Raw genomic sequence first — 23,256 nt, forward strand, 5'->3', positions numbered from 1 at the left:
GCTCAGATATTTCTGTGTGTGTGTGTTCACGAGTAAATCTTCCACTAAGTCAGATACCCTGTGTGTGTGTGTGTGTGTGCGAGTAAATATTCCACTGAGTAAGTCAGATACTGTGTGTGTGTGTGTGTGTGCGAGTAAATATTCCACTGAGTAAGTCAGATACTGTGTGTGTGTGTGTGTGTGCGAGTAAATATTCCACTGAGTAAGTCAGATACTGTGTGTGTGTGTGTGTGTGCGAGTAAATATTCCACTGAGTAAGTCAGATACTGTGTGTGTGTGTGTGTGTGCGAGTAAATATTCCACTGAGTAAGTCAGATACTGTGTGTGTGTGTGTGTGTGCGAGTAAATATTCCACTGAGTAAGTCAGATACTGTGTGTGTGTGTGTGTGTGTGTGTGTGTGTGTGTTCCAGAGTAAATCTTCCACTGAGTAAGTCAGATACACTGTGTGTGTGTGTGTTCACAAGTAAATCTTCCACTAAGTAAGTCAGATACACTGTGTGTGTGTGTGTGTGTGTGTGTGTGTTCACGAGTAAATCTTCCACTGAGTAAGTCAGATACACTGGGAACTTGTGTGTTGCTGTGATTCGCTGGCTTTGACGTCACATCGACCCGCACATCATCATCATCATCAGGTTGCGCGTGTGTTTGGTCGCCGCTGTCCTTGGTGCTGAGCGCTAGTCCAAAGACGCATGCGCAAGGACTTTAGACACACTAAATATTATTCATAACACTGTAACAGTGAAGAGTACAGTAATCAATCATATTTTTAGAGAATGGTATGCCTTTGTTATTTATTTGAACTGTTTTGTTGTACATCTTTGTACTCCAACTTGAAAGTCAATTTCTGTATAGCCGCCAGGCCTGTGAGCTTCTTGCCAACGACAAAACCATCCTTGCGAATTAACAGCATGCTTTTTAGCTCAATTCAAAATTTAAACAAAACAGCTATTGATCAAAACACTTCATGAGGAAAAATGAAATAAAATTGTGAATATTTGTGCACACATATATCAAACCATTTCTTTGGTCAATATTTAGTTATTAACGATCGTTAATCCACCTCAGCGTTCATACTCATGAGCAGCATGCAATGATCTCCTATAATTATTTCAAAATAATAGGTATGTGCAGGACTGTCGTGCAATAAAATGCCATTAACATTACAGATCTGGCAGCAGTTCTTCCATATGGGCTTCTGACGAATATGTCTGGTGGAGTAAATTCATCCATTAACCCTTTAACTGTCACTCACATGTTTGAACATAGACGTGAAAGTGCACGATCCAAACTTACATTTTTATAATTCATGAACGAAAACATTGTGTAACATGATATTGATGTACCATTTTCATGGTAATGCAATGTTTGATTTCAAAATGGGTTTCAAAGGATGAATTTTGAGATTTAAAGTTTTCAATTGATATATAATTTCTGATGATTTCTAAAGTGTGATAGAGAAAAAGGCAACGAAGAAGACTTTTTTTGACAAAGGTCAGAACTCCTGTTATGATGTAGATTTTTGAGGTGCACTCTTGTCATAAATTATTCTATTACTTTTCCAACATAATTTTTAACAAAAACATTGGTAAAATATCTATTTAGGAGTCTTAGACCTTTCCAACGATATATAGTTTGTCATGATTAGATTAGGATTTAATTGTAATATAGTGAAGTAAACCTAGGCGTCCCACAGAGGGGACAGGTGACAATTAAAGGGTTTAACTGTCTTGTATGAAATTGTCTTGTTTTAAATCGATTTTCGTTTCAGTAATAAAAAAAAATGAAAAATTGCAATGAATTTAACACTGGCGGTTGTCACATTGCACCACGTGATTCTGCTACTTAAAATGTCATTTATGGCTAAAATTTAATTTAAGTTTTTGTAAATTAAACGTACACGTTTTATTTTAATAATTTGGGTTTTTTAACAGCAAAGGTTGAGAGACCTCTCTCCCTCTCATTAATTCATACGTTTCTTACAGGTATTTATAAAATGCTATATTTATTTATATGGATATGTGATTTTATATATACAGTGGGTACGGAAAGTATTCAGACCCCCTTCTGGGTACTGGGTACCACTGTACATATGTATTTATTATGTTTTAAAATGTGCCTAAAATGTATGTGTACAGGTGCATCTCAATAAATTAGAATGTCGTGGAAAAGTTGATTTATTTCAGTAATTCAACCCAAATTGTGAAACTCGTGTATTAAATAAATTCAATGCACACAGACTGAAGTAGTTTAAGTCTTTGGTTATTTTAATTGTGATGATTTTGGCTCACATTTAACAAAAACCCACCAATTCACTATCTCAACAAATTAGAATATGGTGACATGCCAATCAGCTAATCAACTCAAAACACCTGCAAAGGTTTCCTGAGCCTTCAAAATGGTCTCTCAGTTTGGTTCACTAGGCTACACAACCACCTCAGTAGTGCCACAAACTGATCACCTCCATGCCACGCCGAATTGAGGCAGTAATTAAAGCAAAAGGAGCCCCTACCAAGTATTGAGTACATGTACAGTAAGTGAACATACTTTCCAGAAGGCCAACAATTCACTAAAAATGTTTTTTTATTGGTCTTATGAAGTATTCTAATTTGTTGAGATAGTGAATTGGTGGGTTTTTGTTAAATGTGAGCCAAAATCATCACAATTAAAATAACCAAAGACTTAAACTACTTCAGTCTGTGTGCATTGAATTTATTTAATACACGAGTTTCACAATTTGAGTTGAATTACTCAAATAAATGAACTTTTCCACGACTTTCTAATTTATTGAGATGCACCTGTATGTGATGTAACGTGCATCTGATGTAATTGCCTCAGCATTGTACACTAGATGGCGCACTTCTCACACAAAATATCACTGACATCACACGTGTCCTACTGTACCTATGTGTATTTTTTAGCTTACTATGGGATTAATAGCAGACCCTGTCATAAATGTACTTTCTCTTTACAGTAACTCACGACATGTCTCAAGAGAAAGAAGGTTGTCAAGGCGTTGCAGAACCTAATGAAACACAAAAGAGCTCTCTTATGTCAAGCACACAGCAGGGGAGGGGGAGAAGGTGGGAATGGATCAACTTAATGAACCCATAATGGGCGTGAAATAACACTCCATAAAATAATAAAACACTTTAATGATGTCTCACGTTTAGGCAAAAAGTTATTTGTTTAATTTTAAGAGGCAGTTTTTGACTTGACATTGTGTGAACTTTTCATTGTCAGTCAAAACGAATGAATTTGAAAAGTATTGATTTTTTTTTTCTTTTGAATAATCATCACTTGATTTTATTTCAAATTTGGCAGCATGAAGTCATTAAATAATAACAATGACAAATGTTTATCCGAAACAGCAGTTCACTCTTTTACTGACTCTGCTTAAAAAAAGTTCTTTAGCCACATTCACCAGACTTGACATTGTGTGAACTTTTCATTGTCGGTCAAAACGAATGAATTTGAAAAGTATTGATTTTTTTTTTCTTTTGAATAAGTATTAACTCAATCATCACTTGATTTTATTTCAAATTTGGCAGCATGAAGTCATTAAATAATAACAATGACAAATGTTTATCCGAAACAGCAGTTCACTCTTTTACTGACTCTGCTTAAAAAAAGTTCTTTAGCCACATTCACCAAAGCCTTTACATAGTTGTTATTATTTTAATGTCAATATGTCAGTCATATGTCCCTGCTCAGCTTCTCTCATGAATGATTCAGAAAGATTAATTTCCATGCACACAATAAACACAGCTAGCCAATCAAATATAAGGTAGATGTAAGATATATATAATGATGATATTATGACTCTATTACATAACTAAAAGATGTATGATATCATTGTAGATTGTGATACATAAAATAACAATACCATGATAAATATTGTTACTTTGGGTGGAAGGGGGACATTTGTTATCATTTATTAATATTTTATTGTAGAAATACTGCAACTCCACATGACATAAAGCAGTAAAAAAAATTTTTTTAGAGCCTACCAGGGGTTTTCAAACTGGGGTCTGGGGACTTCCAGGGGGCCGCAAGGGAGTCTGTGAAAAGTTTTAGAAAATAAAATAAGTAAAAATAGGTTTACACTAATAATCTCATTATTGGTGATTAACACATAAAAATTAGATAAGTAAATAAATAACATATAACAGTATGCATAATATTACAAGTTTAAAAAAAAGTAAAAATGTAACTTAATAGAAACTACATATTCCACATAGTTTTAAGTCATTTTGTTTTTAGTCATATTTTTTGTACAATAAACTATACACATGCCTTTTAAATTTTAGGATCCCATCTAAAAGATCAAAAATCTCCCTTAGAGGAGTTGACAGCTCTCAAATGCACCTTTAAGTTGGTTTGCCAACCGCCAGTAAAATTTAAAGAAGAAGAAGAAGTTGACAGCTCTCTTGGTGAGTCGACTCTTCTGGAGCTTTATGGAATCCAGCATCGACTCTTTCCTCTATCGAGACGCAGCGCTGCCAATCGGAGCCGAGTAGAGTAGAGTAGAGTAGACTGGAGTGTAGTAGAGTTGTGTCCCTGTGGCCGCCATTAAGGATGCGACCAATGTATTCAAACAAACCAGTGAGAGACAGCTGAGCACAGCACAGCCTTGCCTCTTTTAACTGCACTTTTAAACCAGAACCTTTTACTTTCATCGCCAGCTTCTCCGTGAATGGCCGTTGACGATAGTCCGGCGAAGACCTGGAAAGGCGCGAGTGATTTTTAGTGAAATTTGAAGCTGAACTCTTTCTGGCTTGAACAGTTTGTTGCTGCCTCGCTTAGCCAGGCTAACTTCGGCTAGCCTGATGCTATGCTAAGCTAAAGGGGAGGGCTGTATTCCCCTCCCTACCCACTCGGTCTGCTGAAATTACATATTGTGTGATGTAACAAATCTGGGGGAGAAAAATATCTCATCGCGGATCATGGTAAATGCGCGCAGGACGTTTTTAGCGCAATTTTTCCTGGTAAGTGAGTAACCTCTAGCGGAGCTAAGCTAATTAGCTCGCTGGACGCGAAGCCGTCCTGCTGATTGTGTCCGAGAAACGGAGGCCCGGTCCAAAACCCATCGCATTATCTGTTCCTGGGATCTGAAAGAGAGGATGGCTCGCCGGACTGCGCTTTGATGATGAGTTCTTGTTTTGTACCCAACGGGGCGAGCCTGGAGGACTGCCATTCCAATCTATTCTGTCTGGTAAGAGAGAAACTGACTGAGGGCCAGAAGCCATTTTTAGCCGGCCAGTCAATCAAGGCCTGTTGATCTTAATACGAACTAAACCGCTGCCGGTTTTTAAATATATATTAGACATTCAGGTGTGTGTTTGCGTTGTGTAGACGGAGGCTGGCGGGTGAGTGTTATTTAGGTCGACTTCGCTAACGTTGGTAAACACTTGCTGAGCTAACTGGCTGACACAAGCTGCAAGTTGTTGGCATGAAGTAACTCTTAACGTCCACCATGACCTATCATGTATGTCTGCTTGCTTGTTAAACTGACACATGCCTTCCAAACCAGAACATGTGCATACACCATTAGAAATACGTGTAGTCAGAGATGATGTTTTGCTTGTCAGAGTTTAAGCTGTGCTTGATACTGAATTTTTCATAGCTAAATTGGTGGTTAGACTGGAGGTGTTTTTCCAGACATTAGTCATAGACCGGTTATTGATATTGCAGTTGTTGAGGTTTGCTAACTGCATTAATTGCAGTTGTGTCAAAGCAAAAGTTTTTAAGGATTTTAGTATGTCTGCAGTGAGACTTTATTTATCTTGATATTTGCATAACAAATAATACCTTACTCAATATATAAGCAGCTCTCATATGAAAGAGGAAACTGTAGTTAATGATGAAAAGTTAACGATGCTTATTTAGATTGGCTGGCTTGGCTTAATTCTTTTTTTAAGGTGTGACTTGACATCTGTTTCTCATCCACCTTTTATTACTATAATAGCTCGATCAATACTTGGTCAATAAAGAGCTAAGTAGGGTTAATTTCCTGGTTCTTTGAATTATTTGTTCTCTTATAAAATCTCTTTCAACAACAAACACTCTGAGATGGAGCTATAGGCAGGGCTCAACCTAAAATCTGAGTTCCAGATCAAATCAGACCATTGATGTGTTATTGTTGGCTAACTTAGGTGAAAATTGCAAGAATGACTTGATAATAATAGTCTTTCTATGAACCAAGACTGTAATTATAAAGAAATCATCTGTGTGTTATGTTATATTTGTATAACTTCATATAATTTCTAGCCGTTATTGCCTAGTAATTTCTTTGTCTAACCTAACATTAAATAAGAAATAAACTCAAATTCAAAATTTTGGGGTCGGTTAGATTTTTAAAAGTCTTTACCCTCACATTTGATCAGTTGTATTGCTGTATAAAAGTGTCACTTTCTATCACTAAAAAATGCTAATAAAAGTCTGAACTACTGTTCTGACGTTGTAATACATCTTTCTTTACCATATACATTATGATTAACTAAAAAGTGATGTGTAGGGTCTTAATTGGGGCAGCAGCAGTTGAGCATGTGGATATAATAGAATACTGACCTGTCCTCTGTGTCTCACAGGTAATGAGGACGGTTCCTGGGATAGCGGCCTGACCTACGAGTGCCGAACGCTGCTCTTCAAAGCCATCCATAACCTGCTGGAGCGCTGCCTCATGAACCGATCCTTCGTTCGTATCGGCAAGTGGTTCGTCAAACCCTACGAGAAGGATGAGAAGCCTATCAACAAAAGGTAAAAGAGACGTTGAGCAAACGGAGGCTGCTGTTTAGATTTTGGCGATAACCTGGTGTGTTTTCATGCCCAGCGATGCGGATGCATGCCGTATGCTGCAGCATTTAACAGCGTGATCCTCATTGTTTGTCGCAGCAGACGAGTGACATCAGGCTATTGGCATTGTTGTGTGAGGAAGAGCCCCTGTTCTGGAAGCCAGCGATTTTTGTCGCGTAACCTCCCGGGATGCTCTGTTTTGCCTGTTTTAAAGGTGGGGTAAGCAATTTTTCAAAAACGCGTTAGAAAACTGATTCGGGCCGACTAGCAAAACAAACTTGTAGCCAATCAGCAGTAAGGGGCGTGTCTACTCATGATGTGGAGGAGAGAGCGTTCAGTGCACATGACGGACATTAGCGAGCCGAGCGACAGAAAGATAGAGATGGCGGATAAAAAACAAAAGAGGAAAACGTCTGAGGAACAAAAAAAGGTGATAAGGCAAGAAGTAGGACCCGTGTAAATATCGGATCAGCTTTCCAGCGCTGAAGAGAACTCAAGGAGTGGAAGGCCTGCGATTGGACGCCGCTTTGTTTCTTCTCGATAGGTGAGTAACACCGTGTCTGCGCCGCGACAGCTAAAGTCTGTCTAGTACACTGGACGCGACAAAGCGACCATTGAAAATCATTTGAAATTTGTGTCAATACGTCATGAATAGAAAGCAGCAGCAGTTTTCTGTCAGGGATTTGTTGTCGTGCCGCGCCGCATCCAGTGTAGACATAGATATGTATATACAGATAACCGTTGCCTGGGTTGTGTATGTATGTGTGGGGCGGAGCTATCAAAATAGGGGTGAGACCCTTTTGGGGTAGGGGCGTGTTTGTTTTGGTGATTTCAAATGTCAACGTTGGCTACCAGAAATCGCTTACCCCACCTTTAAGTGAAACATTCGAATCACGTAGGGAGGGGCAAAAGATGCGGTCCGTTTAATTGTCTGTCTCATTTGCATAGATGTCATTGGTCCCCTCAGGGCAGAGGTGTTGTGGTGTGTCTGTGGGTGGGAGGATATGGCTTCCTGCTGTGGGTGTGCACACAGTGCACCCGGTGTCAGTTAAGGATGCAAGAGCTGGAAAGTGGGGCTGCTTCCTCTGTCTAAGTTTTAATGAAGAGCTTACTCTTCTCACAAAACACTGACTGTGCGGTTTCACACTAGGTAGGTCAACAGGAACCACCATTTCGCTTTCACTTGTTCAGCTCTGCCTGAACTTGAAAAGATGTCAGACATCCAGAGTTCTTCCTGATAATCATTTGTGGCTCATGGTTTTCTGGTGCTTTGTTTTTTTCCATAAACAAGGCAGATAGGTGAGCTTGAATGCTGTTAGGTCACATTGAGCTCTGAATATACACTACCGTTTAAAGGTTTGGGTTTGGTGAGATTTTTTATTTATTTTTGTATATTTTTTGAAAGAAGTCTCTTGTGTTTACAAATTTTGCATATATTAGATCAAAAATACAGATAAAAAAACAGGATTAGTGTGAAATGACTTTACATTTAATACAGGTGCATCTCAATAAATTAGAATGTCGTGGAAAAGTTCATTTATTTCAGTAATTCAACTCAAATTGTGAAACTCGTGTATTAAATAAATTCAATGCACACAGACTGAAGTAGTTTAAGTCTTTGGTTCTTTTAATTGTGATTTTGGCTCACATTTAACAAAAACCCACCAATTCACCATCTCAACAAATTAGAATATGGTGACATGCCAATCAGCTAATCAACACAAAACACCTGCAAAGGTTTCCTGAGCCTTCAAAATGGCCTCTCAGTTTGGTTCACTAGGCTACACAAAATAAATGAACTTTTCCACGACATTCTAATTTATTGAGATGCACCTGTATATGTGACACTGGAGCACAAAACCAGTCACAAGTCGCTGGGGTATAATTGTAGCAACAGCCAAAAATAAAATGTATGGGTCAAAATTATAGATTTTTCTTTTATGCCAAAAACCATTATGATATTAAGTAAAGATCATACTCCATGAAGATATTTAGTAAATTTCCTACCATAAATATAACAAAACTTAATTTTTGATTAGTAATATGCATTGCTAAGAACTTCATTTGGACAACTTTAAATGTGATTTTCTCAATGTTTTGATTTTTTTGCCCCCTCAGATTCCAGATTTTCAAATAGTTGTATCTCGGCCAAATATTGTCCTATCCTAACAAACCATACATCAAGCTTACTTATTCAACTTTCAGATGACATGTAAATCTCAATTTCAAAAAATTGACCCTTATGAAAGGTTTTGTGGTCCTGGGTCACACATGTATTTTCAATTTTAATACATTTCTAAATATTTTTTGTAATTTATTCCTGTGATGCAAAGCTGAATTTTCAGCATCATTACTCCAGTCTTCAGTGTCACATGATACTTCAGAAATCATTCTAATATGCTGATTTGCTGCTTAAGAAACATGTCTTATGATCAATACTGAAAACAGTTGTGCTGCTTAATGTTGAAAAAACATTCTTCTTTTTTTCAGGATTTGTTTGATGAATGGAAAGTTTGAGTATTTTGTATTACTACAGATGTCTTTACTGTAACTTTTAATCAATTCAATGCATCATTACTGATTCAAAAGTATTAATTACTTTTAAACAAATCATACTGACATCAAGCTTTTGAATGGTAGTGCATACGCTTTGGAGTGCCATCTGTCTGTGTGAGGTTTGTAGTGGATTGCTGGTGGCGTGTCGTAAGGACACTTCTAGGAGTGCTTGACAGACATTTGAGGAATGCAGGCTTCCCCATTTCTCTCGCTTTCTTTTTCTCTCATTCGTCCCTGGCATTGCACAGCATGATGTTGGCGCTATACCCGCTGGTGTTACCAGGGGTCATCACTCGATCCCTCCAGGGTGAGCATGCATGCACTGTTGGCTTAAAGGCAGGAAGTGATGGTTCTCTGCATTGGTGTTTGGCTTAAAGTGATGGTTCTCTGCATTGGTGTTTCTGAATGAGAATGGGCTACAGTGTTCAGGCATGCAAATAGAGAGCTAGAGAGCTGAAGTTCTAGAAAGTCAGATTGTAAATGCCATTAAAGAGAGCATTGTTTGTCTGTACTATAAGTATATTTACCACAGAAATCAAACAATGACTTAGAATTTTATATATATTATTTATATTTATATATGTTTTAAATATACAAGGTCCAAAAATGTAATGCATCGATGAATAGTTCACCATAAGATCAATAACATGCATTTAGAAAGTGAGACAGGGTGAATTTCCATTACAATCTGACTTTAAAGCTTCTGAAGAAGCCTCAAGTCATTAAGATTTTAGTGTTATTAAAAAAAGCATCCTGAGCAGAAATCCCACTTATCAAAGAAGTTTCTGTTACCATGGAAACCGAAATGGCGGCAGAAGAGCTCCCAAGCAGCTGCCCACTCCCATGAAGCATTGCAAATTACATAATTGTTTTCCCACACAGATAATGATTAATAATGTTTTGATTGCTGTATGGCAAAAAACATTGCATAGTTCATTCCCTTCTAAAAGCATTTCAGATTTTCTTTAAGAATCAAACAATTCTTCAGAATTTAGGCTTCTGGAAAAAACAAACAAACTGTGGTTTCGGTTGGTGTTTCCTGAATGCCTGAATTTGATCACTCATCATCTGCATGTTCGGTTACACTGTAACAGCTGTTCACTCTAGCCTGTGGGTCACACATTCACAGGTGCTGGGTTGTTAACTTTGAGAATGTGTGCTACAAAGCATGTGTGAGATGTTCATTATGTGTTCTAGGACTTAATTAAACACTTTATTAAACCCCAAAGTTGAAGTCTCTGATACTCATGGATCTAATGTTCTAGTATTTCCTAAACCTTTTCATAGTACTCCTGGTCAAGGTTCAGTCACTAACTGTAGCTCTCCGGGCACTAAGCCTGCAAACACGCTGTGAAGACCTCAGCTGTCAACACACCATTCCCAGAGACCTCCAGGAAGTGTGCTACTTTCTCTCAGGCTTTAACGCTAGACCCTCGAGTAATCCTCCTTTTGTTCCTTCTCCTTTGCAGTGAGCACCTGTCCTGCTCCTTCACGTTCTTCGTACATGGAGACAGTAACGTGTGCACCAGCGTGGAGATTAACCAGCACCAGCCTGTCTATCTGTTGAGTGAGGAGCACTTGACTTTGGCCCAGCAGGGCAGCAGCTCGGTTCAAGGTAGGAGCGTTGCTGATCGGTAGACTCAGATGAAATCTGCATGTACATTGTGTCTTGAATTTTTGCACACAAAAATCATGCCTTGTTTTCGTTTGGTTGATACCCTATATTTGTATCATGCTTATTTCCTTTGCCATTATCTAAATCTCACTTAGTTAATTTTTAATAACACTAATAATTTGTTAGATGTACTCTTTAGCAAATCTCAAATATAATTTTTTTCAGGCTGTACATTATATTATTTGTATAATATACACTGCCGTTTAAAGTTTTGGAGTCTTTTTAAAAGAAATTAATACTTAGTTCAAGGATGCATTACATTTATCAAAAGATTTGGGGTTAGTAAGATGTTTTTTTTAAAGAAATTAATTATTTTATTCAAAGATGCATTTGATTAAAAGTGACTGTAAACATTTTATAATGTTGATTAGTAATATGCATTGCTAAGAACTTCATTTGGACAACTTTAAATGTGATTTTCTCAATGTTTTGATTTTTTTGCACCCTCAGATTCCAGATTTTCAAATAGTTGTATCTCGGCCAAATATTGTCCTATCCTAACAAACCATACATCAAGCTTACTTATTCAACTTTCAGATGACATGTAAATCTCAATTTCAAAAAATTGACCCTTATGAAAGGTTTTGTGGTCCTGGGTCACACATGTATTTTCAATTTTAATACATTTCTAAATATTTTTTGTAATTTATTCCTGTGATGCAAAGCTGAATTTTCAGCATCATTACTCCAGTCTTCAGTGTCACATGATACTTCAGAAATCATTCTAATATGCTGATTTGCTGCTTAAGAAACACGTCTTATGATCAATACTGAAAACAGTTGTGCTGCTTAATGTTGAAAAAACATTCTTCTTTTTTTCAGGATTTGTTTGATGAATGGAAAGTTTGAGTATTTTGTATTACTACAGATGTCTTTACTGTAACTTTTAATCAATTCAATGCATCATTACTGATTCAAAAGTATTAATTACTTTTAAACAAATCATACTGACATCAAGCTTTTGAATGGTAGTGCATACGCTTTGGAGTGCCATCTGTCTGTGTGAGGTTTGTAGTGGATTGCTGGTGGCGTGTCGTAAGGACACTTCTAGGAGTGCTTGACAGACATTTGAGGAATGCAGGCTTCCCCATTTCTCTCGCTTTCTTTTTCTCTCATTCGTCCCTGGCATTGCACAGCATGATGTTGGCGCTATACCCGCTGGTGTTACCAGGGGTCATCACTCGATCCCTCCAGGGTGAGCATGCATGCACTGTTGGCTTAAAGGCAGGAAGTGATGGTTCTCTGCATTGGTGTTTCTGAATGAGAATGGGCTACAGTGTTCAGGCATGCAAATAGAGAGCTGCCACTGTAAAGTTCTAGAAAGTCAGATTGTAAATGCCATTAAAGAGAGCATTGTTTGTCTGTACTATAAGTATATTTACCACAGAAATCAAACAATGACTTAGAATTTTATATATATTATTTATATTTATATATGTTTTAAATATACAAGGTCCAAAAATGTAATGCATCGATGAATAGTTCACCATAAGATCAATAACATGCATTTAGAAAGTGAGACAGGGTGAATTTCCATTACAATCTGACTTTAAAGCTTCTGAAGAAGCCTCAAGTCATTAAGATTTTAGTGTTATTAAAAAAAGCATCCTGAGCAGAAATCCCACTTATCAAAGAAGTTTCTGTTACCATGGAAACCGAAATGGCGGCAGAAGAGCTCCCAAGCAGCTGCCCACTCCCATGAAGCATTGCAAATTACATAATTGTTTTCCCACACAGATAATGATTAATAATGTTTTGATTGCTGTATGGCAAAAAACATTGCATAGTTCATTCCCTTCTAAAAGCATTTCAGATTTTCTTTAAGAATCAAACAATTCTTCAGAATTTAGGCTTCTGGAAAAAACAAACAAACTGTGGTTTCGGTTGGTGTTTCCTGAATGCCTGAATTTGATCACTCATCATCTGCATGTTCGGTTACACTGTAACAGCTGTTCACTCTAGCCTGTGGGTCACACATTCACAGGTGCTGGGTTGTTAACTTTGAGAATGTGTGCTACAAAGCATGTGTGAGATGTTCATTATGTGTTCTAGGACTTAATTAAACACTTTATTAAACCCCAAAGTTGAAGTCTCTGATACTCATGGATCTAATGTTCTAGTATTTCCTAAACCTTTTCATAGTACTCCTGGTCAAGGTTCAGTCACTAACTGTAGCTCTCCGGGCACTAAGCCTGCAAACACGCTGTGAAGACCTCAGCTGTCAACACACCATTCCCAGAGACCTCCAGGAAGTGTGCTACTTTCTCTCAGGCTTTAACGCTAGACCCTCGAGTAATCCTCCTTTTGTTCCTTCTCCTTTGCAGTGAGCACCTGTCCTGCTCCTTCACGTTCTTCGTACATGGAGACAGTAACGTGTGCACCAGCGTGGAGATTAACCAGCACCAGCCTGTCTATCTGTTGAGTGAGGAGCACTTGACTTTGGCCCAGCAGGGCAGCAGCTCGGTTCAAGGTAGGAGCGTTGCTGATCGGTAGACTCAGATGAAATCTGCATGTACATTGTGTCTTGAATTTTTGCACACAAAAATCATGCCTTGTTTTCGTTTGGTTGATACCCTATATTTGTATCATGCTTATTTCCTTTGCCATTATCTAAATCTCACTTAGTTAATTTTTAATAACACTAATAATTTGTTAGATGTACTCTTTAGCAAATCTCAAATATAATTTTTTTCAGGCTGTACATTATATTATTTGTATAATATACACTGCCGTTTAAAGTTTTGGAGTCTTTTTAAAAGAAATTAATACTTAGTTCAAGGATGCATTACATTTATCAAAAGATTTGGGGTTAGTAAGATGTTTTTTTTAAAGAAATTAATTATTTTATTCAAAGATGCATTTGATTAAAAGTGACTGTAAACATTTTATAATGTTATAAACGAAGACTATTTCAAATAAATGCTGTTCTTTTAAACTTTCTATTAATCTAAGAATCTAGAAAAAAAATCACGGTTTTCACAAACTTTTTGAGCTGCACAACTGTTTTCAACATTGATGATAGTAAGACATTTTTCTTGAGCACAAAATCATATTAGAATGATTTCTGAAGGATCATGCAAGACTGAAGACTGGAATAATGGCTGCTGAAAATTGAAAAATAGAGAAGTTATTTCACAAAATAATTTAAATTACAGTACTAATAAACAGTAAACGATACTATTGTTTCTATTGTTGCAAATAAATGTTTTTAGTTTTTTTTCAGAAACACAAAAAATACTGACCCTAAACTTTTGAAAGGTAGTGTTTAGGGCTGTGCGATTTGGGGGAAAATATTTATTTATTTTTTATTTTTTGACTGATACTGCGATTTTTGCGATTTGCAAAGTCAAGCTTCAGCTCAATATTGTCAATAATATGCAGCACAGTATGGGTATCATTACCCTGCTGAAAAAAATAATAGAAACCATCAGAAAAATTCTTATAGTTTCCATTAAACCATTACAAAATTCCTTTTTGTTTTGGGCATTATTCCAATAGGAGTTACTGTTGTTCTATTGGTTGCCATCTGCCATATTACATCCCACCAATAGAATCCATCAAATAGACACCGTTATAGTTTACATTAAAACCAAACAAATTCCCTGAAATCCATTAAATTTGTTATTATGTTTTGGAAGGGGCTTTATTGTTTTTTTTCTTCAGCAGGCAAGATTATAATGGTATAACTACTTTTACAGAATTAACTTAATTACTGAATTTTTTATAAATAAAGAACTGTATTTCTTAAGTCAATTATTAAAGTATTACATTGATTTATTAATTTTAAGAGCAAGTGGAAAATGTGCTGAATGTTTCATTTCATCCAAGTGAAATTAGCAAGCAGTTAGACTGAATTTACATTTGTTTTAAACACAGAGCCAGGCGCGGGTCGACCCCGGTTGCGCGCGTGCGTCAAGCCTCGTCCATACTGCCAGATGCGCTCGTGGAGACTTGAGGTGCGGAGCCGGGTGCGAGTATAAACGAGCATTACGAGACAGGCTGTGTGAGTACAGGAAGCATGAACGGCTCATCCGTGACGCAGGATTCACGCCGCGTGGGGCAGAGAAGAGCGAGTATGAGAAGCATTCACAGACACAGGCTGTGTGTGCGCTCTTCTGAATTTGGAATAGCCAACATGCGTTATAAACTTCTTTCAAATGAATCTGTTGGGGAGATAAAATGTGTAAGATAACGATCACGTACTAACAAAAACATCTAAGAATGTATCTTTTATTCTCCAGTACTGAAAACAGAACCGATAAGGGAGCTCTTGATATGCGCTGTGATGCAGCTCTTGCAAATGACTTTTTTTGTTTGTTGTCTGTCATTTCGAAGCTTAAATTGCATACGGTTTTCTTTAGTTTTAATTTGCCTAACTATCGATCTGACCCAGTAGACGCCATAATCCCACTCTGTCTCTCTCCCGTCCCGCGTACCGGTTTTTTCCATTCCCGTTGGGCGTTTACGCAGTTGGCTAGAGCAGTGCTGATTGGGGAGAACGGATGTGCGCTCACTCTTGCCCAGGGCAAGTAAGATTGCAACTCAAGGCTGGCAGTCATGCATATGCTCTGGAACAGAGTAATATCGCGTCCACATCGCAGGCTTTGTGATTTAGGAAATCGCAAAATCTCAAATCGCGATTTCGATTAATCGCACAGCTCTAGTAGTGTTCCTGTATGTTGCAGTTGTTCTACTAATTCTGATTTCAGATTTAACTAGAATCTACATTTTACATTCCTGGCCCTTTCCTGGCTGTTGGCCAGAATAAGCTGTAATGTGGACCAGACTTAAGTGTCTATGTGAAAATAATGCAGTTAACTCATTTGCAGATTAGTTTATTTTTTATTTTTATTGACTCATGTGCATTAAGCCACAGTTGTATTGATATATAAAAGCAGAAAGTTTAGTGTTCACCATGAAGCACATAATGACAGTAGGCTTGAGAGGGAATTTTACACTTTAGTGTTGAAAATGAAAAGATGACAGGCCCTCCCCTTTGTTCTGTTGTCTTTTTTGTGGTTTGTCGTTGCCTCAGCAGTCAGACTGGTGGCAAACACATGTTTTCTCCTCAGCTCAAGGGCACAGGCCTACATTATGTTAACACCTCTGAGACGCTGCTTCTCTTGTGGTAGTCATTATCTCAGTGAAGCCCCACTGTGGCCCTGATGAGGTGTTTTCCAGATTCAGTACTTCTCCGGCTTTCAGCTTTGTTACATCATCACCACCGTTCCCTCCAGGGTGCTGAGTTCACAGGCTTGTGACTTGCATTATGGCTTGGAACAGTATGTTTTACCCTGAACAAGATGCATCTGTGTTTCTTCTCAATCTGTTCTCCTATGTCCGATCAACGTCAGTCCTTAATCCACCTTTGGAAATGTTGTTATTCCAGGTTAAAAACAATATTAAGCTCTGATGTGTTAATAGCTTGCTGTCAAAACCGTTTCAAGTCATTCCATGGTTTTCATTTGCAGATTAGTTTTTTTTTTTTTTTTTATTGACTCATGTGCATTAAGCCACAGTTGTATTGATATATAAAAGCAGAAAGTTTAGTGTTCACCATGAAGCACATAATGACAGTAGGCTTGAGAGGGAATTTTACACTTTAGTGTTGAAAATGAAAAGATGACAGGCCCTCCCCTTTGTTCTGTTGTCTTTTTTGTGGTTTGTCGTTGCCTCAGCAGTCAGACTGGTGGCAAACACATGTTTTCTCCTCAGCTCAAGGGCACAGGCCTACATTATGTTAACACCTCTGAGACGCTGCTTCTCTTGTGGTAGTCATTATCTCAGTGAAGCCCCACTGTGGCCCTGATGAGGTGTTTTCCAGATTCAGTACTTCTCCGGCTTTCAGCTTTGTTACATCATCACCACCGTTCCCTCCAGGGTGCTGAGTTCACAGGCTTGTGACTTGCATTATGGCTTGGAACAGTATGTTTTACCCTGAACAAGATGCATCTGTGTTTCTTCTCAATCTGTTCTCCTATGTCCGATCAACGTCAGTCCTTAATCCACCTTTGGAAATGTTGTTATTCCAGGTTAAAAACAATATTAAGCTCTGATGTGTTAATAGCTTGCTGTCAAAACCGTTTCAAGTCATTCCATGGTTTTTGTAGGACTTGTAGTAAGAGTCCTTGTTTCAAGAGGCAATGACAAACCTCTTTATCTGAAGCTTGGTTGTGCTGCATTATAAGTGGCTAACAGTCACAGATTGATTAATTTGTTTTTTTATTCCAGTTGTTCTCACTCTAATGGCAGAAGATTGACTTTGGCAGAGCTCGTTCACAGGGCTTGTGATCAGTTGTCTGGCTTGTGTTAGTTCATTAACCGTCTCCCCAAGGGGGCTAACGCTTATGTTAGACTCCTGTTATATGTATTTGCAAAAGCAATAATGTTGAATGCCAAGTGCACTCATTCTTATTATCCCTTCATATTTTATTGTCTTGAATAATGGAGCCAAACATCCTCTCAAGAAATGCTTATCTACATGGAAATTGACCGGTAATGTAGCTAGTGCTTTTTTACTGTAACTGCAACGTGATCTTTCTTGCTTCTAACAATATGCTTAATTAGCCTATTATAAACTTATATGAACTCTCTTGCATTGTGAATATTTTTATTGCTCGTACACCAGTTAATTTCGTCAACGAAGACGACGACGAAAAATATTCGTTGACGAACATTTTTTTTCTGTGACTAAGACGAGACATTGACGAGCTAAAACTAATATCTGATGATAAACTATGATGAAATTTGTCACGTCTTCGAATCGCGCTGAAGTGCTCTCTTTCGCGCACGCTCCACTTCTTCAGTTCTCATATACAGCGTGCGATCAGTTCTCAGTGCTCAAATACACACACAACCATCCAAATGTCTGTTGTGTAGAGTATCTCACGTAAATAGTCGGTTATGAATTAAGTGAACGTAAACAGGTGGGTGAAAACTGAACGTGTGTCAGTATTACATGCATGCCTTCCGTCTTAAAGGTATAAATTATTTATGAACAACTATAATTTTTATAAGTTGCTCCCTTTTCACTATGCTGTTATAGGGATAGTTCACCCAAAATTGAAAATTGTCATTTATTCAAGTTTTTCCAAATTCATTACTTGATTCACATTTCTCATAAGCTTAATTGATTTGGTCTAAAGAGAGAAGAATTAATGACTATTTTTGTTTGAAGACTGCATATAAAATAGCTTCTAAAATAAATGTTGGTAACTGCAGTTTGACTAAAAGTTGACAAAAATGCAATGACATTTCGTCGACTAAAACTATGAAAGACTCAAATGACTAAAATGTGACTAAGACTATTAAGCATTTTTGTCTCAAGAAGACTTAAGACTAAATCAAAAATGTCTGTCAAAATGAACACCGTCATACACGTGTTGAGACACGCCAAGTTTTCACTTGCCTTGTGTGTTTGGTTTGTGTTGAAGTGTCATGAAACTCCCTGTATCAGCACAGGTCAGATCTCACCACAGTTTTGAATAATGTGTAATTGTAGGTGTGGAAAGCTTCGGAAGTTGTAGGAGGAGGAGTGGAGATAATGCAACCGTTTGTGCTCCAGGCAGTTTCATTTTGCTTTAAAGGAGCTGCACGCAAATATATTATAGCTACACTTTTAAGAAATATATACTTTTATTCTGCAAGGACACCTTAAATTGATCAAAAGTGACAGGAAAGAGGTTACATTTTTTAAAATGAATGCATTTCTTTTAAAATTGTATACATCTAACAATCATAGGGAAAACATTTATCCTGGTTTTAAAATATAGTTTAAACATATTCAGTATATCAGGTTTATTATAGATAACTAAAACGGAAACTAAAATTAAAACCATCATTTTTGCTTGAAATAAAATATCAAAAACGTTTCTCATAAAACTGAAATAAAATTTCAAATATATATATATATATATATATATATATATATATATACTGGAGCGAGTCTGGCAGGAGTGCAATATTAACCGAGCCCAGAACAAGTATGAATATAAAAAATACAGCTTGACTGATCAGCCAGAGCAAATTACCTGGCATTTATTGGCAATTTATTGAGTAAAAACAAAGCAACTTCAGCCGTTTGGTATGGTTTATTTTTGCAGGAGAAAGTTTTCAACCATGTCTAACGGAGTTTGCGTGGAAGAAACGGACAAAGCTTCTGTTTGGGACTTTGTAGAGTCGTCTCAGAGGTCACAGTGCAGTTGCTCAAGGTATGCTCAAGCTGCAACAAATGACCTGTAATTAACAAAGATTAATGAACGAATGTAGCCAGTTGATGACATTGAGCTTTTGCTTTTTATTCCAGGCTTAAGAACCAGAAACAGCGGGCATGTAGCACCCCAGGGCATCCTCCATCTGCTGGCCAGCCTCCTCAGCCCTCTACCAAACACAAGATGGCAGAGAAGCTGGAGAAAGGAGACAAGCAGCAGAAGAGGCCCCAGACACCCTTCCACCACCGCAGCTCTCTGTGTGAAGAGCAGCCCAACGTGGAGCAGGGAGATGCTGTTCACAGGCTGTGTCTGCAGGGCCACGAGGACAGCCGCTACCCCAGCCTCCATCATGCCGATGTCACCTCCAGCAAGACCCCAATGATGCACGGTTCAACTGATGAGATGGCCGGCTCCCCTCAGCCCCCGCCGCTCAGCCCGCACCCTTGTGAGCGTGTAGAGGTGACGGCCAACGGCCTAAAGACTTCCTCCTCGCCCTTGCACCAACACTTCTACCCTCCTTCCTCTGAGCCCTGCCTGGTGCCCCAGAAACCCCCTGATGATTCTCCTCTAGACCCATTGCCCTTACCCTGCCCACCTCCATACCCAGAGTCCCTAGAAGCCACCGTATATGTTGGCTCCGCCGTAAACCCCAACGAGGACACAACACATAACCCCTGGAGGTACTTTAGGGTGCCTGGTGGCAAGAATGCGAATTTCCACACACCTCAGCTTCCTGTGGTCATGCTTTTTGAGGATGGTAACAGGGCCGGAGGCCAGGATGGTGTTGTGTCAGTTACAGAGTGAGTTCTCTAGCCTTGTGCACTAAATAGTGATATAGTGTTAATTACGCTATTATTACACTAAATACCAACAACACATTTTCTACCTTGAGAAGTGCGATTAAAAATATAAAGTTATTTGGCTTAGTAGAACTGAATACCAGTTCTGGCTTAATATTATGGTGCACTCTGTGTGACCTAATGAACAGATAAATAGTCAACAGCTGCTGAAACAATGGCCACTGACTATGTCAGCGCCAGGAGAGTTCACCTTCAGGTTTTGGCTACACACTTGATGTTTTGATTTAGTGGCTATGACTGGCCATGGTTTTCAACCATAATTATTATTATGTAAATATATTTATTGATATATGGCATTTTATTATAAAAATATAATTTGATTATATTTAAGAAATTTAGATTACAAATATATTAACATTTTTAAATTAACACTTTGGTATATATTAAAGTGTTAATTTCTTTTTTTTTTTAAAACTACAGTTATGGGTCTATCTAAAGCTTTTAGTTCTACTAATATTATAAAGTGTCACATTTCTGCCTGAGTATTAAACTATTAAGCTATCATGGTAAATACAAAAAGTAGTATTGGTGTAACTGATTGGTTATTATTGATTCTTTTCTAACTAGAGAAGTAACATAGTCTGGGGTGATTTTTGCAGGTTTATGTCCTCCTCCAAAAGGCCTCTGAAAGTGTCGGAAGACCTGGTGAAGATGTACGAGCAAAAGAAAAACCAGCATCTCTCTGCAGCTGTGTGCGATGGAGACCAGGAACGTGAATCTGATCCTTATGCTTTTGAGGAAGGAGATGAGGAGTTTACTTTCTCTGATAAAGACAAAAAGCCTGGAGCCGAGAGGGAGACCGGGAAGAAAAATAAGGTCTGGCAGTGATTTTCTTAGAAAAATGTTGTGTGGTTGGGTTTCTCAAAGTGAGAAGTCTTATTTATTTTTTATTTATTTCCTTTTAGAGGGATGATGGCAGTGTGTCATCTTCTGATGGTGAGTATTATTTCCTCACAGTTAAATTGATAAAAAATCGTTCATTGTTTCTGGAAATGTTTCTGAGGGTTATCTTGAACGCACCTTTTCACACAGATGCCCAGGGGTCAGGTGGCAGTAAACCACTTCCTACCACCAGCTTGATTCATGAGACAGATCTGGTCGTGTCCATTAATGACCTGGACAACCTCTTTAACTCTGACGAGGATGACCTGACGGTTAGTACTCATATGAGCTCGCCAGCTACCTGTGATGTGGAAAGTGAGAATGCTAGCGGTCCTAACTTAACTGAAGCGTTACATCATAATCCACTTCTTTCTGTAACTTTTTGGTATGAATCACATTTGTGAAGGTCCAGCAGTAATGAATCTGTTGGATACGGTGATATTCAAATTGAAGCCAAATTTTCTAATGATCCCCTGCCTCATTAGAAAAACTTTTAGGTGGTCATAAAGTTCTTTATTTGCTGAACTAGGGGAACAGTAGAGCAATTAAAGTGAGCATTTCTTTGTCTTACTCCTAACAGCCTGGATCCAGGAGAGCTGCTGGTGGAGCAGAGGAAAAAATTGGTAGGAAAGAACCAAAACCTGCAGCGCCAGACCCCCTGCCTTGTATGTGCCTCAATTCATGACCCCTGCTAAATCTGCATCATTACTGATACATTTGTTCTAATAACCATTACTGGAAGTGTGTGAGCAGTTTGGTTTAGTATATGTTAGAATGAGTTCATATTATTATTGATATTATCCATAGAGAAAGTAGGAATTCTGAACTTTATGCTGTTAAATCTGTAGAAATGCCTTATATATTGGATATTGTATTGGATATTATAAATATTATAATTTAAAATATAATATAAATATAAATCTTAGAATATCAGAATATAAATATTAGATGGAAAAACTTGGAAATTAGTTGCTTTGGCAACTAACAGATAAAATGAAGTACTAAAATTATTTTAAATTTTTTTAAATTTAAGTTTATTGTTAATTTTAGAACTGAAAGTACAAAAGTTTATATAACAAAATTACTAAAACTTAAATTAGAATAAAAACTGAAAATATAAAAATAAAAGCTATTTCAAAATATTAAATGATTAACTATAACAGTAACTGCTATAATAACATTGCTTGTAACAATTTAAAATTCTTTTTTTTTTAAATTAGGAAATACTATAGGATTATTATATCAGCTTTTTATTGCTTGTTAGACCAAATTTTAATATCTGTGCAATTCTAGAAAAGTGAGCTATTTATTGGTTGTTATCCCAAATTTTAATATCTATGCCAGTGGTTCCCAACCTTTTTTCCTCAGGCAACAGCACCCCCTCCCCCCACGTACATATATGACAATCTGAGCCCCTCACCCCCAAATATATATATACAGTGGGTACGGAAAGTATTCAGACCCCCTTAAATTTTTCACTCTGTTATATTGCAGCCATTTGCTAAAATCATTTAAGTTAATTTTTTTTCCTCATTAATGTACACACAGCACCCCATATTGACAGAAAAACACAGAATTGTTGACATTTTTGCAGATTTATTCAAAAAGAAAAACTGAAATATCACATGGTCCTAAGTATTCAGACCCTTTGCTCAGTATTTAGTAGAAGCACCCTTTTGATCTAATACAGCCATGAGTCTTTTTGGGAAAGATGCAACAAGTTTTTCACACCTGGATTTGGGGATCCTCTGCCATTCCTCCTTGCAGATCCTCTCCAGTTCTGTCAGGTTGGATGGTAAACGTTGGTGGACAGCCATTTTTAGGTCTCTCCAGAGATGCTCAATTGGGTTTAAGTCAGGGCTCTGGCTGGGCCATTCAAGAACAGTCACAGAGTTGTCACTCCTTCGTTATTTTAGCTGTGTGCGTAGGGCCATTGTCTTGTTGGAAGGTAAACCTTCGGCCCAGTCTGAGGTCCTGAGCACTCTGGAGAAGGTTTTCGTCCAGGATATCCCTGTACTTGGCCGCATTCATCTTTCCCTCAATTGCAACCAGTCGTCCTGTCCCTGCAGCTGAAAAACACCCCCACAGCATGATGCTGCCACCACCATGCTTCACTGTTGGGACTGTATTGGACAGGTGATGAGCAGTGCCTGGTTTTCTCCACACATACCCCTTAGAATTAAGGCCAAAAAGTTCTATCTTGGTCTCATCAGACCAGAGAATCTTATTTCTCACCATCTCACAACTCCATGCGGGCTTTCATGTGTCTTGCACCGAGGA

General features: G+C 38.0%; 2 protein-coding genes across 2 annotated transcripts in view; both read left to right on the forward strand.

Annotated features, from left to right (window-relative positions):
• The first annotated feature begins 4,694 nt into the window (after window positions 1-4,694).
• Window positions 4,695-13,351, forward strand: LOC107586291 (mediator of RNA polymerase II transcription subunit 13-like). Its single transcript, XM_016273576.1, has 5 exons — window positions 4,695-4,731; window positions 5,457-5,486; window positions 6,589-6,757; window positions 10,819-10,964; window positions 13,167-13,351. The coding sequence occupies exons 1-5, from the start codon at window positions 4,695-4,697 to the stop codon at window positions 13,349-13,351; spliced, it is 567 nt and encodes a 188-aa protein (XP_016129062.1).
• A 5,615-nt stretch (window positions 13,352-18,966) lies between these two features.
• The window catches only part of LOC107586266 (mediator of RNA polymerase II transcription subunit 13-like), a 33,009-nt gene continuing 28,719 nt past the window's right edge, over window positions 18,967-23,256 (forward strand). Inside the window, exons 1-7 of the mRNA XM_016273545.1 lie at window positions 18,967-19,006; window positions 19,127-19,234; window positions 19,330-20,034; window positions 20,694-20,910; window positions 21,000-21,030; window positions 21,127-21,248; window positions 21,557-21,599. Coding sequence (XP_016129031.1) covers window positions 19,143-19,234; window positions 19,330-20,034; window positions 20,694-20,910; window positions 21,000-21,030; window positions 21,127-21,248; window positions 21,557-21,599 — 1,210 coding nt within the window. The 5' untranslated portion in view covers window positions 18,967-19,006; window positions 19,127-19,142. The remainder of the gene's footprint in view (window positions 19,007-19,126; window positions 19,235-19,329; window positions 20,035-20,693; window positions 20,911-20,999; window positions 21,031-21,126; window positions 21,249-21,556; window positions 21,600-23,256) is intronic.

The sequence above is a fragment of the Sinocyclocheilus grahami genome, unplaced genomic scaffold (assembly GCF_001515645.1).
Source record: "Sinocyclocheilus grahami isolate Dianchi unplaced genomic scaffold, SAMN03320097.WGS_v1.1 scaffold79.1, whole genome shotgun sequence".
NCBI classification, from domain to species: Eukaryota; Metazoa; Chordata; class Actinopteri; order Cypriniformes; family Cyprinidae; genus Sinocyclocheilus; species Sinocyclocheilus grahami.

What these genes read in the sequence shown, in the direction of transcription:
- LOC107586291 (XM_016273576.1), top strand. Translation starts at nt 4,695, where the DNA reads ATGGCCGTTGACGATAGTCCGGCGAAGACCTGGAAAG. An exon ending in TCCGGCGAAGACCTGGAAAG is followed by an intron (nt 4,732 to 5,456) that starts GCGCGAGTGATT and finishes GTTGGCATGAAG; the next exon opens with TAACTCTTAACGTCCACCAT. An exon ending in GGGCAGCAGCTCGGTTCAAG is followed by an intron (nt 10,965 to 13,166) that starts GTAGGAGCGTTG and finishes ACCTTTTCATAG; the next exon opens with TACTCCTGGTCAAGGTTCAG.